The 17,787-nt window shown below is 37.4% G+C and overlaps 2 protein-coding genes across 2 annotated transcripts; both read left to right on the top strand.

The window, feature by feature from the left end:
* Positions 1-3,849: 3,849 nt before the first annotated feature.
* LOC106136831 (putative uncharacterized protein DDB_G0279653) lies at positions 3,850-5,210 on the top strand. The gene is made up of 2 exons (XM_013337489.2): positions 3,850-3,876; positions 4,287-5,210. The coding sequence occupies exons 1-2, from the start codon at positions 3,850-3,852 to the stop codon at positions 5,208-5,210; spliced, it is 951 nt and encodes a 316-aa protein (XP_013192943.1).
* Positions 5,211-6,659: 1,449 nt separating this feature from the next.
* LOC106136843 (sodium/potassium-transporting ATPase subunit beta-2) lies at positions 6,660-17,430 on the top strand. Its single transcript, XM_013337502.2, has 7 exons — positions 6,660-6,792; positions 12,609-12,749; positions 14,064-14,183; positions 14,892-15,085; positions 15,418-15,507; positions 16,017-16,200; positions 16,646-17,430. The coding sequence occupies exons 1-7, from the start codon at positions 6,660-6,662 to the stop codon at positions 16,753-16,755; spliced, it is 972 nt and encodes a 323-aa protein (XP_013192956.1). The 3' UTR covers positions 16,756-17,430.
* The last annotated feature ends 357 nt before the right edge of the window (positions 17,431-17,787 follow it).

The raw sequence follows: 17,787 nt of genomic DNA, 5'->3' as shown, positions 1-17,787 counted from the left end.
GAGACGGTCTGCGAGCCAGCCTGGACCGAGGGCCGGCACAGGATAATAGGACGGCGTAGTGCGGGAGGCAACAATTTGTTGAAGTCAAGGATTTTTTTTTGTGTGAAGATAATTTTTATAATACTTTTTTAGTTCATGGTAATTTATGTGTGTGTAAGTTTGTTAACGAGTAGTTTGTTTTGCATATTTTTTTTGATTAAATTGGAATATATGTATCATAGCAGTGTGGTTTGCGGTACCAAAAGCAAAAGAATAGGATCACTCCATCTGTTTACCATGAATGTCGTAAAAGGCGACTAAGGGACAGACTTATAAACTTTAGATTTAGGCGATGGGCTAGCAACCTGTCACTATTTGAATCTCAATTCTATCACTAAGCCAAACAGCTGAACGTGGCCTATCAGTCTTTTCAATATAGTTAGCTCTGTCTAGATCGCAAGGGATATAGACGTGATATTACTTTGGTTGCGTGAAAATTGTAGCCTACCTATTTGTTATTCTAATGAAAACCTAGTGTTCAAAAGTTTTAATGTAGAAGATTAATTTACGGACTTGCGTGTTTACATTATGTATATGATTTATAATACTTACTAGTCGTTCGCCGCAAACTTAGACCTCGCGAAAACTTTAATTGTTTACAATAGTGTGAATATTTCAAAAACGTTACAAACACACATACATACAAAAATTTAATTTTGTCCCAAGCTGTAATGTTCTATTTTCATTACATACCTACACATTCACATGCCCCGTCTTGCATACAGCTATCCATCGCCCCCTCAGTAACTCCGGCAACAATTTGTCGTGTCGCGTCGTGATTAATAAATATATCGTAACACCGCATAATGGACCTTTACCTTGCGCTAAGATTTAGCTCGTCTCGACTATGTTCTCCTGGTCTGATACACGATATACAATGTATTCTCTCGTCCTCATTCTAAGTTTGGATAATTGTGAAGTTGACGTTGTTGAAGAAAATGCTGCAGTGCAGTTTGTTACCGCTTCGTCTGCACTGACGCCTTGGAAGCGGCAGTAAACTTAGTTTTAAGTAATTTATTTGACGTCAACCAATGTTGTGAAACTAACGTTTTGACAATTATTAAGCAATATGAAGTAGGTATCCTATAATAATGAATAAAAATTTTGAATTTGAATTTTGATGCATAATATGGCGATAGAAAATCCCGTAGAAACAATATTTTGCGTTATTCATACTTAAAAAGAGTTTTTAATCAAAAAATAAAACAGTATTATGCTAGTAAATTGTTTGGTAAAAAGAATTTGTACATAGAGTTCTACTCATTGAAAGATATTTTTAGACCTTCATTTATGATTTTTTTCTATCGAGACAAAATATTGATATCATGTTTTGGTGATTTGTATTTTTCTTATATGAATGACATATGTAGATATAATTTTTTTTAAAAGAATCTATGCAGTGAACCGTCTACACTACGCGTTATAAAAGTAGTTTAGCTGGTTAGTGGGACAGACAGAGCCTGCTAACTCGAATAGACTCGAAGGCCACGTACAGGGTGCCAGCCCAATTATTTTATACATACATACATACATACATATGGTCACGTCTATATCCCTTGCGGGGTAGACAGAACCAACAGTCGTGTAAAGACTGATAGGCCACGTTCAGCTATTTGGCTTAATGATAGAATTGATATGCAAATAGTGACAGGTTGCTATCCCATCGCCTGAAAAAGAATCCCAAGAAAAGAGATGGAGTGGTCCTATTCTTTTTTGTATTGGTGCCGGGAACCACAGGGCACAATAATTTTAAAAAATTTATTTACCCGATAAACAGATGTAATAAATTCATAAAATTTATTAATTTACTTACAAATTTTGTCGGTTGACTCCAGCTTTGGGAACAATCTAGGTCATTTTAGCAATGAATACGATGGGAGAAAGCAATAATTTATAAGTACACAAGTGTCTTGTGACTAAGCATGTTTGTATATAAAAGTCAGACTTTACATTCGGACGAAAGTGATCATGGAGTTACTTATTCATTTTAATATACATTATGTATATTAAGTGAGTTTTTATGTTTTGTATGATTCATTACAATACGATATTGCAATGCTAATAATTATCTGATGATTGATCCATTTCTTTATACTATTTTTGTTGATTTGGAAAAAAAATTATTTAATAAAAATTTAAATAATATTTTTTTATAAATTTTTTTTGATTGTTTTTAAAATATAGAGGTTATAGGTATACGAACGTATTAAATATCTTATACCACTGGATCCGAAGATAACACTTATTTAATTATGCCCATCTTTTAGTAAAACACTTATAAGTACTTATATCTGTCATACTTAAAAATGAAAAATTAAACCATTCAATAAGCTAAGTAACACATCAAATATATTATATACTAGCACTTTTGCTCGCGGCTTTGCTCGCTCGTATAGTCGAAAATCCTGCGGGAACATTCCTTTATTCCGGAATGAATGGTAGTTATCTTTTGCCCGAGAAAAAGCAGTAGTCTACGGCTTCATTTAAGTGGACTATTTAGTCAGTAAGACATTAGTTAAGTAATATACGTTACTAGAATAATATCACAAAAAAATAAAAAATGGAAGACACCGAGAATAATCTGGTGAAAGTAATAACAAACTTATAAAATCGCCAATAAGACAATAATTCATGGTGGCAAATTAGCAGCATTGGTAATCAAAAGAATCCATCTTGCTTTTCCCCGAACGCGTTTAAACGGGGTTATTCGAATAAATCGCGAATCGATTCGAATGCGATATAAATTCGAAAAAGGAACAAAAGAAACGCGGCGTGCGGCGACGTCAATCATACGATTTGACAGCGTAGAGCGGGACTGCGAGATGTATCGACAACGATATTTTAATTGAGGTTATAAATAAACCATTTTTAAACGTTGAAATTGTTTAAAAAAAAAATTGAAACACGTCTACATTTTTGTAAATCTGTTCATAAGCTCATGAGAAACCTGTAAAAATCTTTATGTCGAATTGAAAAATACATACATACAAATTATACTATCACGTCTATATCCCTTGTCATAGACAGAGCGAATAGTCTTGGCTAGGTTTAATAGTGGGATTAAGATTAAAATAGTGAGGTAGGTTGCCAGCCTATCGCTTACATTTATTAGCCTATGCCTTTGACGACATCCATAGGAAAGATATGGCAACATGGATGAACCATACGGCATAAATACTTTTATCGGTATGGATATCGATAAAATAATATTTGCCCCAACCAAAGCGACCCTGTAGCGGTATCTGATTCAAAGGGCGAGAGAACTCACGCGCAACATCTTCGATCACATTTGACTGGCGACATGTGTGTAAGTAGGGTTGCTCATCACTTTCTTCAGGAAAAAATAAAAATAAATATTTTATTTTTCTAGAGGGAGACCTAGACGTAGCCACTATGATGTTGGCTAAGCCTAGGTCAAGCCGACATCACAGGTGAAGCGGCACAGCAGTGGTTAAACTCAGGATTAGCCTAAATTATCATTGAAAGTAAATTTAAATAAAATGGGATGTCATGAAATGGAATCGAATGAAATTTCTTTTTTCATCACCATTGTCTGACCAGGCAATTATAAATACGACCGCTAAATAGAAATACATATTATTATTTTTATTTAAAAAGTCATTACTCAATAAAAATCCAAGATATTTTATTAAATAAATAATTATAAGTGCTCAGTGGCAACCCTGCCTCCGCAGTGGTGGTCAGTTGGCTATAAAACCGTGTCCTTGACAGGATTCTGGCAATCGCACCTGGCCCCAGGAGTGGAAGGTAGTGTCTCTTGAGAAGAAAGTGGTATCCGAGTCTCGCGTAATGGGGCTGCTCAATTTGTCCATCATTGTAAGTACCGTTTGTTATACTTTGTCGTCGATATTATGTTAATTTCCTCAAAAAACGATTGTTCTGGTATGTGAGGCGTAGAATTTTTTAAATCTAGGTTAGTCATGTACATTTGGATTTTCTATAAATCGGTACAAAAAAAATTGCTATTCTTACTTGTTAAAAGAAATAATAGTGAGTTTATTATGTACTCTATTTTATTTAAACTAATTTTATTAAAACTTTTAAGTATGTGATAGGTTCAAAAGTGGTTCATATTATGTTTATTAATTGCCTTAATTTTTCTTTTATTTTCATGACGCGTTTTATTTTTATTGCAAAGTTAATCTTTAAGCGAAATCATCTCATTTCAAGCATGTAGGACCCGCAAAGAATTATAATATTTATGTAGGTATTTGTTATGCTTCCAGATTTTAATCGTAGCAACGCTACACTATGCGGAATCCAGCGAGAAGGAAGGCAGGAAGGTCGGTCTTCTAATCCCGGAGAAGATAATAGGAGGGGTCATTGATATAGTCCACAACCATAAGAACAAACCTTCGACTTCCGTGCAAGCTTCCTATCAACAACAGGCTTCTTATCAAAGCAGCAGTAGCTACGCTCCACAACAGGGCTACCCGAACCAGTGGAACCAGAATCAAAACCAAAACCAAAATCAAAACCAGTTCCAATATCAAAATCAAAACCAAAATCAAAACTACGGAAATACGCAGAACCAATACGGGAATTACCAAAACGGGAATTATCAGAATGGAAATTACCAACAGGGCAATTATCCAGTTAATAACGGGCCTAGCCAAAACGGACAAGGACAAATGGGAAGCCAAGGGTATCCCACACAACAGGGAAACTTTGTTAATACACAAAATCAAGCTCAAAACCAGATACAAGGACAATACGGCACGTATCCTCAGAACCAATTTGTTCAAAATCAGAACCAAAACCAACAAGGCGGAGGGCAATACCAAAACCAGAACCAGAACCAAATGCAGCAGTCTGGAGGTCAATACGTAAATCAGAACCAGAACCAAAACCAAGTTCAGGGAGGACAATACAACCAGAACCAGCCCATCGGAGGTCAGAATACCAACCCTGCTGGTCAGAATACGAATCAAGTCCAGCAAACAGGACAGTACGTACAAAATAACCAGGGATCTTACCAAGGATTGCAAAGTTCGGGAGGATCCTCCAGTGGGTTCCAGGTCTCGGGGAGTCATCAAACTGGTGGTCCGGGACCCACCTGTGTCTGTCAGGCTTGGACAAAACCACCGGCTGAGGTTGTATACCAGTTGAACCAGGGTAATCAAACTAAGGTGGAAGTTAAAAAAGAATAGATTAATGTGATTATTATTAAATAGGTCAATATATTTTTTGGGAACTTACTTAAAAACTTCGTTACATTGTTTTTATTTTTGAAAAAAAAAAAAAGTTTCATCATTGCTTCTCGACAATAGATTGAGTCTTGCCATGCTCCATCCATGCATCCATTGATATTTTAATTCTTGGCGTAAATTAATAATTTATTATTATAAGTTGTTTGGTCAAGATTTCACCATTTTGAGATCATGATGACTATTTCTTTTATTTCCACGTCCATTTTAAAAGGAATTGATGAAAATTATCATCAGTAGTTCCATTATGAAACTGTACAATGATCATGTCAACGACAAAATGTAATAGAATTTTTTTTTTGTGATTTTAGTTTTGGTCCCATTGGAAAAGTTGATCAGTGTCACGGTTTTAGTAAGTACGTAAAAGGATTAGCGTCAGCGCGTTAACGAAAATTTGCGTAAATTTTTCTTGTAGGCGTTTTTATGCTTACGATTTTTTTTACTTCCCAAAAAGAAAATTATTATTATGAATGAATGTACTTATGGCATATATATAGTGTACTATTTATAAGTAGTTTAAATAGTTGATAATTAATTTATTTGTGTTTGTGACGGTTGTGGGTTCCTCAGGAGTTATTTATTGAAAAATAAAAGTTATTGAAGCTTATTGAACATTTTTATTCAAATTTTTTAATAAAAAAATATACAAATTAGCATTAGAAAATTAACCCCAATCTCATAATGATTATTGATCGGTTTTGTTCGAACTATTTCTTAATATTTTTGTATACTCACTCAATAATTTTTACAAATTTTACATTGCATACCTTAATAAGCAAACGTAAAAGGTCGAAGAAAACTGACATGAGGTGATTATAAAAAAAAATAAGAATGTCGTAATTAAAAACTTTTGTCCATCCATACTGTTAACTACTATTTTAAGAAATAAAGGCTATCTAGGCTTTTTTTAAAGCAGTCGTTCTGAATAAAATTAGTTAATATTTTATTTATTAACGAATAAGTGACCACATAAATTATTGACTGACATGAAAATTTCCTAAAGACCACCAACCCAGAACAATGACTTCAACATTGCCAAGAAAAACTAATAAACGAAGCAAAACTACACTTAATACTCCACCATACAGTCGTGATGGAGTGTACATCGCTATTTGCAACCCCGTTTTCCCACCAAGCTAACTTGACCGCCCCATCCTTTACAAAATCTACCAAAACGCCATTATTATGGAACAAACTACAGGTCTAAATTGCTGGTTGGTTCAAACTAGGTCTGAGTAGTGCGCGCGCAGATATCTTACGTAACGATTACGCAAGGGGGTTGCAGGGCACTGCGCTGGCGAGGGCGGGGGCTGAGGGGGGGAGAGAGGGGACGTACAGGGGCGAAGGCACCGGCAATCGATTCCAGTCCGCAGTCCGGCTCTGAATCTCACGATGGCTGACAAGACCAAAGTAACTGAACAGTATTACGCCCCACCGCCGGACCTAGGGAAATGGGAGTCGTTCAGGATCTTTTTGTGGAACTCGGAGACGGGCCAGTTTCTGGGGCGCACGGGATCCAGCTGGGGTGAGTGTTATGTTAAGACAAAGACCTTATGGAGGGAAATCGATTGGGTTATCTGGGAATTACCATTTGCATTTTTAGATGTTAAAAATTTTAAAACTTTAAAATTATGGTAGTTTTATTCATAGGCGTGTTCAAAGCGTACTGTGGTACTTCAAGTTACGTAACTGTATGTGTGAAACAATTCATGTTTAAATCAAAGTTAAACATGCGTGATTTTTTTTCAGATAGTAATAAAATAAAATACTGAGAAAGTACTTCTGTAGTAAAATACCTATATTATTCCATTTTACGAAAACAAAAACTTAATAACATATTAGGTCGTTTCTAAATAGTTAAGTAACTTACATTAGGTACATGTTAAATACACGTATAACTAATGTTAAAATACTTTTAAACCCCTGTTTAAGCTATTTCCCGATTATACGTTTTTGGAGTAAAATTTTCAATATTACTGAAGGCTCTGTCGTGGCGCACCTGCCGACAGTGGCTCCCTCTGTCCATAAATCTGAGATTTATTTGTAGTGCTTTTTTTCTCACTGGCAACTCCCTAAAATGTAGAAGAACTTGATTCACAGTTTATACTGTTCTAGCCCTAAAGAAAGTTGATCTGAGAGTAGAGCTATATCATTCAATTCGTCATATTATAAAGTAAAGGCCCTCTTTTTTTCTGTGTGTATGTATGCGCTAAACTCGGAAAGCCGTGGACGAATTTTGTTCATGTTTGAAATGTAGGAAGTGAGTTTACGATATGATTTTTTAATCAAACATATTCAATTATAATATTGGCTTATCGCAGCATTTAAACCCGCGACGACAATGTCTAAAATTATCCCGGATGCCAGTTCAACGTTCAATTCCATTTGATAAACTATATTTTACAATATTGCAACAACTATCATGTGGATTTGATTGAACTTCACGACATATAAATTGAGAGTTGATTCAGATATATGTTCATGTAACTTAATTATTTCTTGACAATGTTGTCGGTCAAAGCAAAAAGAAAAGAAAAAAAAAAACATCGTAAGGAGATCTGCACATTCAGGCAATTATCTGTATTACCATGATCCGATATCGGTTAGGTTTTCGTGCAAATGTTGCAAGGAACAGAGGGGAGTCGCTTCTTACTTGCCCAAGTGCAAGATTATGGTCAAAAGTGCACCCTGGTCTTCTTGAGAGGTGAGGAAGTAACTAGGACTTACGCCAGAAGAAATATAATGATTACTCATGCTGTTAACGTAAAGCGTATGAAAGTATAGTGCTTACAGTAAATTATTGTTAAGTCGCAATTTTTGAGGAGATCACTAATATGTTTTATCAGTTAAATCCAAATTCTGAAAAGGACAATCTTTTTTTTTTATTAATATCACTTAATGTTATTCAATTTATACAGGCGCCTGCAAGGAACCACCCTTTATCTCTATAGTTTTTATTTTTATGTCACATGGGTCATGTTTTTGCATTCGACCGTACTTACTTTAAATGATTTCTATTCTACCGAATTCGTATTAAATTTTTAGAACACGTGACTTTTTTTGTGCGCGCATGCGTCGGTTTTAAAAGGCGCTAGCCTAAAAATAAAATAAATCAAATATGTAGTTGAGCAGCAATTATGACGAAAATTAATCAGTGTGTCTGAATACAATTGATTACATTCAAACACACAGATTTATTTTCGGGATATGAATATTATGTGCCGTGTGGTTCCCGGCACCAATACAAAAAAGAATAGGACCACTCCATCTCTTTCCCATGAATGTCGTAAAAGGCGACTAAGGAGTAGGCTTATAAACTTGGGATTCTTCTTTTAGGCAATGGGCTAGCAACCTGTCACTATTTGAATCTCAATTCTATCTTAAAGCTAAATAGCTGAACGTGGCCTATCAGTTTTAACAAGACTGTTGGCTCTGTCTACCCCGCAATGGATATAGACGTGATTATAATGTATATAAAAAAGTACCCGAAACCGCCGAGCTTGCATGAAAAGAGTTATGAATGTGGATGAAGCGAAGGAAGTAGGTATGCAGAGATCGTGGCAAGTGGGAAGAGGTAGTCTCTGCCTACCCCTCCGGGAAAGAGGCGTGATTTTTATGTATGTATGTATGTATATAAAAAAACTACAGGACCATTTAGTCGTCAGTCTGAGGGGCTAAGCCCTCTATGCCTGTTTCACTAGGGATCCGCTAGAGGGCTGCGCGCGCCTCGTCCTTCGAAACATCGATCCAAGGACGGCCAGTATGGACGGGCATGACCCACTGTCATTTTATATTCATCTGACCATAAATCTTTACTGTCGAAGTATGAATAAATTATAAGAATACTCATAGATTTAGCATTAAGATGTGAGAACTAGTTATAGACAGTTTTGCCAACTGTAATCAAGAGTAAAATTATGGTAAATTTGCAAACTACATACATACACAGTACATATTTATGACGTCTATATCCCTTGCGAGGTAGACAGAGCCAATAGTCTTGTAATGAAATGCCACGTTCAACTGTATGGCTTAATGATGGAATTGAGATTCAAACAATGACAGGATGCAAGCCCATCGCCTATAAGAAGAATCTTAAGTTTATTAGGTAAAAGGCGACTAAGGGATAGGCCCTTAGTTGCCTTTTACGAGATCCCTGGGAAGAAGGTGGAGTAGTCCAATTCTGAAGTGCCGTGAACCACACGGCATGTAAATGTCACGGAAAATATTTCTTACAAACTTACATCCCAAAAACTGAACGAACGAACGAAGTTTAATAACGAGTTGGAGTCTATTACATAATATTTTATTTTGAGTAAAAATCCCAGGTTTGAGACCTTAAAATAGACATGATCATGATCATGCGTTACCAATTAAAAATTAACGAGATTGTTGATTGACGCGTCGACTCTGTCTTGACTTTATTGTTTCAAATAAGGTAAATTAGGAGTGGTAACCGCGTTTTTTTAGGTTATGTGGCTGACATTTTAAAATTAGCAAGTAATCTTAAAGAAAATCATGCAGTGCAGTTTTTACCGCTTCTTCTGCCCTCACGCTCAATCCCAAAAGATATGACAATTATTAAGTGATATTTGAGATGTATTAATAAAAATAATTAATTTGAATACATAATAGATAATTTTTATTAATTATCAAGGCACATTTCAGACATCACTTAATTAGTTGTCATATTGACGTCAAATAAATTACTTAAAACTAACTTTACTGCCGCTCCCGAAGCGTCGGTGCAGAGGTAGCAGTAACAAACTGCACTGCAGCATTTTCTTCAATGAGATTAAAAAGTTTATACAACGCCAACCGCTTCTTAGAACAGCTAATGAGATTTTAATGACAGTATCATCCTGACATTACACAGCGTTGGTCAGGATGGCAAGCGCATAATAATTGTGCGACAATTAGAACCCGGGCGTCAGTCCGTTGTCGAGTCTATTATAACAGATCATTTAGGTCAATGTGACAATGTTCCACACGTACTGTAGTTGAAAAAACTTAAATATAAATAATACGGGACAAATTACACTGATTGAGTTAGCCTCGTAGTAAGTTCGAGACTTGTGTTACGAGATACTAACTCAACGATACTATATTTTATAATAAATACTTATATAGATACACATCCAAGACCCATACCAATCAGAAAAAGTTCTTTTCTCATCATGCCCTGGCCGGGATTCGAACCCGGGACCTCCGGTGTCACGGTCAAGCTACTACCGCTAACCCACTACCGCTGCGCCACAGAGGCCGTCAAATGTTTTTTAAGAAGACATCATTGTCCACGTAATTCCCGATAGCTTAGAATTTCATAAAGACTATCTCTTCCCGTGGGTAACGTGATAACGGAGTTCTTAATTGATCCTATAAGAAGTCCATTTCGTAAGGTATTTAATGAAGTTAGTTATGAAATAAAGAAGTTAACAATCTTGACCATGCCTTCAAATAATAGATATACGTTTTTAAAATTAGGTGGGGCAATGGTTGATGTATTAAAGTTGAAAGCTTATATGGCTATAAATTTAATTAAAAATATATATATATTTTTGTTACCGGACAAAAAAACGAGTTGGAAAGCGGGCCCCGTTGCAACTGGGAACATAATATTAGAAAAGTTGAGAGAGACTAATCTTGCTGAAAAATTTTATAGGTTTTGAAACAAACAATTTCAGAATTCCGCGTTAGTCTGAAACGCGGCCATTGTGCCGACGATTCGCTAGGAAACGGCCATTATCGCCACTTGTGATCAATTAATCGGATCGATATCGTGCGGTCACTGCGCAGCACAGAACAAAGGAGACGGTCTGTGGTGAACAGGGAAACACAGAGAATTTTTAATGTTGATAAAGAAAGCTGGCTTTAAACAAAAGTTGAAAATTTGTTAGTTTAATTGAAACGATTTTATTTCCTACTATATACTTTTACACTCCTTTTAACTTAAAAAGGCGACTAAGGGCTTATAAACTTGGAATTCTTCTTTTAGGCGACGGGCTAGCAACCTGTCACAATTTGAATCTCAATTCTAGATATTATCAAGCCAAACAGCTGAACATCAGTTATTTCAAGATTGTTGGCTCTGTTTACCCCCCAAGGGATATAGACGAGATTATATGTAGGTATGTATGTAAGTCCTGAAATAACTCTTATGAAATTTGCGTCAATCGATCATGGGCGCCGACAAAGGAACATCTATACTAATAATAATATTGTAAAGCTGAAGAGTTTGTTTGTTTGAACGCGCTAATCTCAGGAACTACTGGTTCGAATTGAAAAAATATTTTTGCGTTGAACAGACCATTTATCGAGGCAGGCTTTAGGCTATAAAACAACGCGCTGCAACTATAAGGAGCAAAGAAACAATGGGAAATGTGAAAAAAATGCTGAAAATTATTCATCCTTGAGGTCTTCAATGATGCCCAAAATAACTATTCCACATGGACGAAGTCGCGGGCACAGCTAGTTAGTTATAAATATATCATTAGTATGATTACGAAGCCATAACAACAGACATACTTCTAACAAGGATATATATTACTTCGTATATTTTACTTCGCCAACTAAGCGTCTAACAAGGAAGGTATATTTTACTTCGCCAACTAAGCGCTTACCTGTTTTTTTCGTGTCATCAACTCATTACAGTGACCTATTAAGAATATTGATAGTGAACACGTAAGAAACTTGTTAAGATCTATTTTTGGGTACTCATTTATAGCGTTCAGTTGGTTAATCAGTATTAATATAACAGATTGAATAAATAAATAAATTATAATAGTACATATTGAACAGAGACAGAGAGAGATTTACATACATAGGCAATTAATCCTAAACTAATATTATACATACATACATACATAAAATCACGCCTGTTTCCCGGAGGGGTAGGCAGAGACTACCTCTTTCCACTTGCCACGATCTTTGCATATTTCCTTCGCTTCATCCACATTCATAACTCTCTTCATGCAAGCTCGTCGGTTTAACTAATATTATAAATGCGAATACCTATGTAACATCTTCACGCGGTTTCTCCTGAACTTTCTCGTTGTATAATTTAAACGGAGAATTTCTCCAGACTAAGAAGGAAATAGAGAATCTTTCATAACGGTAAAAACCATAGTTCCCGAAAAATTCTCCCAAGTTTGTAAGCCTATCCCTTAGTCGCCTTTTACGACATCCATGGGAAAGAGATGGAGTGGTCCTATTCTTTTTTGTATTGGTGCCGGGAACCACACGGCATATGGTGTATATTTATTAGATATATATTTATAAAATACATCATGTAGGTATTGACCATATAATAAAATCATTAATTTGTAAATATTTTCTTTACAGCCAAAATCCTTCTGTTCTACCTGATCTTCTACGCCGTTCTGGTCGGCTTCTTCGCGGCTCTGCTGGCTATCTTCTACCAGACCCTGGACGCAAAGATCCCGAAATGGCAGCTTGAAGGCTCGCTCATTGGCAATAACCCAGGTATATATTATTTCTTTTGGAACACCAAGGGACATAAAAATCACTTCGATACCTTCCAACTAGGTATTAAACAAAATATTTTGATACCCATTAAAAATAATGTTCCTTTTGGTCTTCTGTGGGTCTTACTCCACGATCCCGTATACGTAAAATATAATGTAATCACGTCTGGTATGGCACTGTCTACCCCGCAGAGGCTCATAGACGTGATCACATGTATGTATGTAATCACGTCTATATCCCTCACGGGACAAACAGGGCCAACAGTCTCTGAAAATACTGAAAAGCCACATTAGCATGGCTTAAAGATGGAATTGTGAATATTGATGATCCCTTTTGTCAAAGATTGAAAGATATATAGGAATTTTATACAATTCCTTGGAAATGTATACATCTCCCAGGATATGTATGTATTAAATAATTTTTTAAACAATATTTTATACATTTCTTAAATAGCTTCGGAATTGTATAGGTACATTTCCTAGGAGTTGTATGCATTTCCTAGATTTTATACATTTCCGTTAACATATACAAGAATAAACGTCCTTGGGTTAGTCCTGATTGCGTCCTCACCTCTCTGGTGAAGAGCCCAGGGTGCGCTTTTGACCATAGATATTTGACACTAACATACACACATATAATCACGTCTATATCCCTTGCGGGGTAGACAGAGTCAACAGTCTTGAAAAGCCTGGAAGGCCACGTTCAGCTAGTATATGGCTTCATGACATTGAGATTCAGTTATTGACAGGTTGTTAGCACATTGACTACAAGATGTTTTATTTGAGAGTATAATTATAAGTAAGGCGAAACGATTACTATAGTGTTATATCAATACACACATACATACATATGATCACGTCTATATCCCTAGCGGGGTAGACAGAGCCACCAGTCTTGAAAGGACTGATAGGCCACGCTCAGCTGTTTGGCTTTGGCCCATCGCCTAAAAGAAGAATCCCAAGTTTATAAGCCTATCCCATAGTCGTCTTTTACGACATCCATGGGAACGAGATAGAGTGGTCCTATCCTTTTTTTATTGGTGCCGGGAACCGCACGGCACAATTACTAGACGTTTTACTCTCTATATATTATTATTAGAGAGTACAGCGAAACGATTACTATAGTGTGATATCAATAAAGATATTGTGACGAAACTTTCTCTTTGGAAGCAGTACATACATACATATCGTCACGTCTTTATCCCTTGCGGGGTAGACAGAGCCAACAGTCTTGAAAAGACTGAATGGCCACGTTCAGCTTGGAAGCAGTAGTAGTGTAATTCTCATAATTGTGACTTTCCATTTTGTCCAGGTCTCGGTTTCCGCCCCATGCCGGACTCTGCCAACGTGGAGAGCACCCTGATCTACTACAAGGCCAACGACAAGGGCTCCGTTCTCAAGTGGGCCAAGGTCATCGATGAATTCCTCAGTGGTAAGATATTTATTACTTGGTCACATGCAAACACTGAAATAACACCAGTCCAATATTCAAAGGTCTTAGAAAATACTTCTTCTTCTTGCGTCGTAATCCTCATTACTGAGGGTCGTGAACTCCCCGGAGACAAGTCAGTTTAGAGCGCACTACGTCTCTCCACCTTGCCCGGTCCTTAGCGGTGTGGAGCGCCTCATGTACATGTAGAAAATACATACATAGTAATAATTACGTTTTTGTACCTTATGGGGTAAACAGAATTATAACAGTCTCGAAAAGACTGAAAGGCCACGTTTAGCTGATCAAGATTATAGTGATAAGCCTAGCTAGTATGACATCGCCTAAGAGAAGAATCCCAAAATTCATTAATCATGTAATCACGTCTATATCCCTTGAGGGGCAGACAGAGCCAGCAGTCTTGAAAGATTGACAGGCCACTTTCAGCTGTTAGGCTTAATGATAGAATTGAGATTCAAATAGTGACAGGTGTCTAGCCTACCGCTTATAAGAAGAAGAAACCCTACTTTATAAGCCTATCTCTTAGTCACGTCCATGGGAAAGAGATAGAGTGGTTCTATTATCTTTATATCCCAAGTTAATGAGCTTAATTGCCTTTTTCAATCAGCGCAAAGAGAAGTAGCTACCAGACCATCATGGGAGCTAAAGCGAAGTTGGTTGAGTATTTATAACTGAAGTTTTCTCCACTAGAATACCGCAAGAAGGGCAGCGGCAGCGGCGAGGCGGTTGGCGCTGAGAACCGAGTGCCCTGCTCCCCTACATCAGCCAACCTTGGAGAGAAGCAGGTCTGCGATGTGCCCGTGGACGACTTCCACCCATGCACCCCAGCCAACCAGTACAACTACGAAGAAGCTGGACCTTGCGTCTTCCTGAAACTGAACAAGGTATTGCTGTTTGTCCGAATGTTGTGCCCAATAGTGTGGTCTTTAATGTCAACTTATCTTTATCGGAGAAAAGCAGATTTGCGTCTTCCACCTAAACACCCCTTTTTTTGTTTTCTAAGGAGAAAATCCTTTTTATGGACGGCCTCCCAGGTCTTCAACTATGTGAGTGTTGGACTCCTAGCATCTCCTGGCACTGTTTAAGCTGTCAGTAAGTTCCTGGCCTCCCTTTCCACCCTAACCCTTGCACCCCTGTTCATCACTTTGTATATCATCTGTGCATTGATTTATCAGTAATTTTCTTCAGGTGTTAATAAATACATTTTATATTCCAGATCTTCAACTGGGTACCCAAGCCCTACAACAACACGGAGGAGCTGCCACGCAACATGCCGGAGGATCTTAAAGCCCACATCAAGATGCACGTACGTATCTCCTTAATTCTTGACCATAAGTTTTATTCCACGAGGTCTAATTCCAAGGTTATATAGAATTCCTTATTCTTCGACGGTATTTTTTAACACAATGAGTTGTACCCTTGCAAGGGAATCTTACTTAAATTGGGTAAAAGCTGCACAAGATAATGTGCCTATTCTTTTTGGCAAAGGAATGGTGTGCTGGGTACCACACGGAAGTCAAGTTTTTACACGAAGCGACTCCTCAAACTTGCAGTGGAACACACTAAAACCTGCACTGTGTCATTGAATCCAGTAATTGAAAACACTTAGGATTCCTCTTTTAGGCGATCGGTTAGCTGTCATTATTTGGATCTCAATTCCACCATTAGATAAGTATACAGCTGAACATGGTCTTGCGAACATCTTTTCTAGATTGTATTTTGTCTATACCGGTACGGGATAAAGTCGTCAATATATGTATGTATGAATGCAATAAAAAGCTCTTAAACTTTAATTTCCACTATTTTATCTTTCAGTCCGGGAAACCAGAAGCCAACACTGTATGGGTATCCTGTGAGGGTGAAAACCCAGCTGACGTGGAGAACATCGGGCCTGTGCAGTACATTCCTCGCAGGGGCTTCCCCGCCTACTACTACCCCTTCACCAACAAGGAAGGGTACCTGAGTCCCCTCGTTGCTGTGCTGTTTGAGAAGCCCAGAAGTAAGTTGGAACTGCTTCCTGACCTACGTTATGGTCTTGTCTTTAGACAACAAGGTAGTTCCTCTCGTCTGAGCCATACATCGGTTTAGTGTGATGATTTGGAACTCTTGTTCCAACGGGAACAATCTTTGGACTCTTAAAGATTTTGACGCAACTGCAAGGTTTACAGTAAATTAAAGAACCCAGTTTAAGTAGGTTATCCAAAGATGCCACAAATTAGAACACTTTTAAAAAGGATAACAATTTAATTTCACAGAGTAGCTTTCCTTCATAAAAGCCAAGAGCTACAAAAGACAGCATTCATTATGTTCTGAAAAGAGTTAATGCCCGGATTAATCTCAGACGTATGCCTAACACGTTTTGGTTTTGTTAACCTTCCAAATCACCGCCTCAGTATAGCCACAGTCTAATAAATAAGAGAATAATTTTATGCGTTAATTTACAGCGGGTGTTCTGATCAACATCGAGTGCAAAGCGTGGGCGAAGAACATCATGTACGACCGTTACGAGAGGCGCGGTTCAGTCCACTTCGAGCTGATGGTGGACCGATACTAAGCTGATCCAGCGCTGGCCACAGTTGGCCACAAACTGTGGCCAAATGTTTGCCCACACGCGGCCGGGCGCAGTCGTTCAGTGATGGAACAGATGTCCTTAATTGTTTTATTCAGACTTTATTGATACCTATTAACTCAATTTAGAGATTTAAGCGTTTTAGAGATAGATGTTAGGGCAATAGTCTCGAATATTACATATTGGCGTTTTAAAGATCATGAATTTTAATGAAATGGAAGGACAAGGAAGGAAGAAGAAGTACGTCGCGGTATCACACAAGTTATGGGCAACAGAGTAAGAAAAGATAGTTAATATGAGCCCAAGGTGGATTTTAGGAATCATTTAAAGGGATTCTACGTATTTAACAATTTGAAGTCATAAATATTATATTGAAGACCATGACATGAGTAGGAGGCTGAGGATAGAAATATGAGAAAATATGGTGAGGTCAAGCAGTGAGACTAAGAATGAGTCTGTTTCAACACTTAGGCTAAAAGTGCCCAACGGCTGCGCCCGGCGCAGTCGGTAGGACGCATAGCCAATGTTTGCGCCAACTCGCGCCGCGCCAAGCGCCCGGCTGCAATTTTAGCAATAGCCACATAGTCGGCGGTTTATTTCTATTCGTTTTAGAATATGCCAGAGGGCGCCACTAAGTTAAGTTACGTTTTCACGCTTCAATAAAACGGATAAATTTAAATTATTAATAATATTTATTATGTAATGTTTTCTGGACGGGATGTCAATAAACACGCAATAGTTGGTTCCAATTTAGGTTCTCGTGTGTTTCATTAAGTAGTTTTTAGTTGAACCCCTAGAAATATTTACATGCATACGTACCATCACGCCTGTTTCCCATTGGGGTAGGCAGTGACTATGGAATTCCACTTGCTACGATCCTTACAGACCTCTCCCGCTTCCTCTATAAATATTTAAATACTGTTAAACCTGATGATGATAACATCGATGGTAGTCGACAATGAAGAGGGACAGCATCGTGTGAATCTAATATATAGTTGTCTAAATGTATAAACATAA

This window comes from Amyelois transitella, chromosome 2 (genome assembly GCF_032362555.1).
Source record: "Amyelois transitella isolate CPQ chromosome 2, ilAmyTran1.1, whole genome shotgun sequence".
Lineage (NCBI taxonomy): Eukaryota > Metazoa > Arthropoda > Insecta > Lepidoptera > Pyralidae > Amyelois > Amyelois transitella.
The sequence above is the reverse complement of the archived record's forward strand: the minus strand, read 5'-3'. Positions and strand labels throughout refer to the sequence as shown.

What these genes read in the sequence shown, in the direction of transcription:
- LOC106136831 (XM_013337489.2), top strand. Translation starts at nt 3,850, where the DNA reads ATGGGGCTGCTCAATTTGTCCATCATT. An exon ending in TGCTCAATTTGTCCATCATT is followed by an intron (nt 3,877 to 4,286) that starts GTAAGTACCGTT and finishes TTATGCTTCCAG; the next exon opens with ATTTTAATCGTAGCAACGCT.
- LOC106136843 (XM_013337502.2), top strand. Translation starts at nt 6,660, where the DNA reads ATGGCTGACAAGACCAAAGTAACTGAACAGTATTACGCCCCACCGCCG. An exon ending in GCTCATTGGCAATAACCCAG is followed by an intron (nt 12,750 to 14,063) that starts GTATATATTATT and finishes CATTTTGTCCAG; the next exon opens with GTCTCGGTTTCCGCCCCATG. An exon ending in AAGCCCACATCAAGATGCAC is followed by an intron (nt 15,508 to 16,016) that starts GTACGTATCTCC and finishes TTTATCTTTCAG; the next exon opens with TCCGGGAAACCAGAAGCCAA.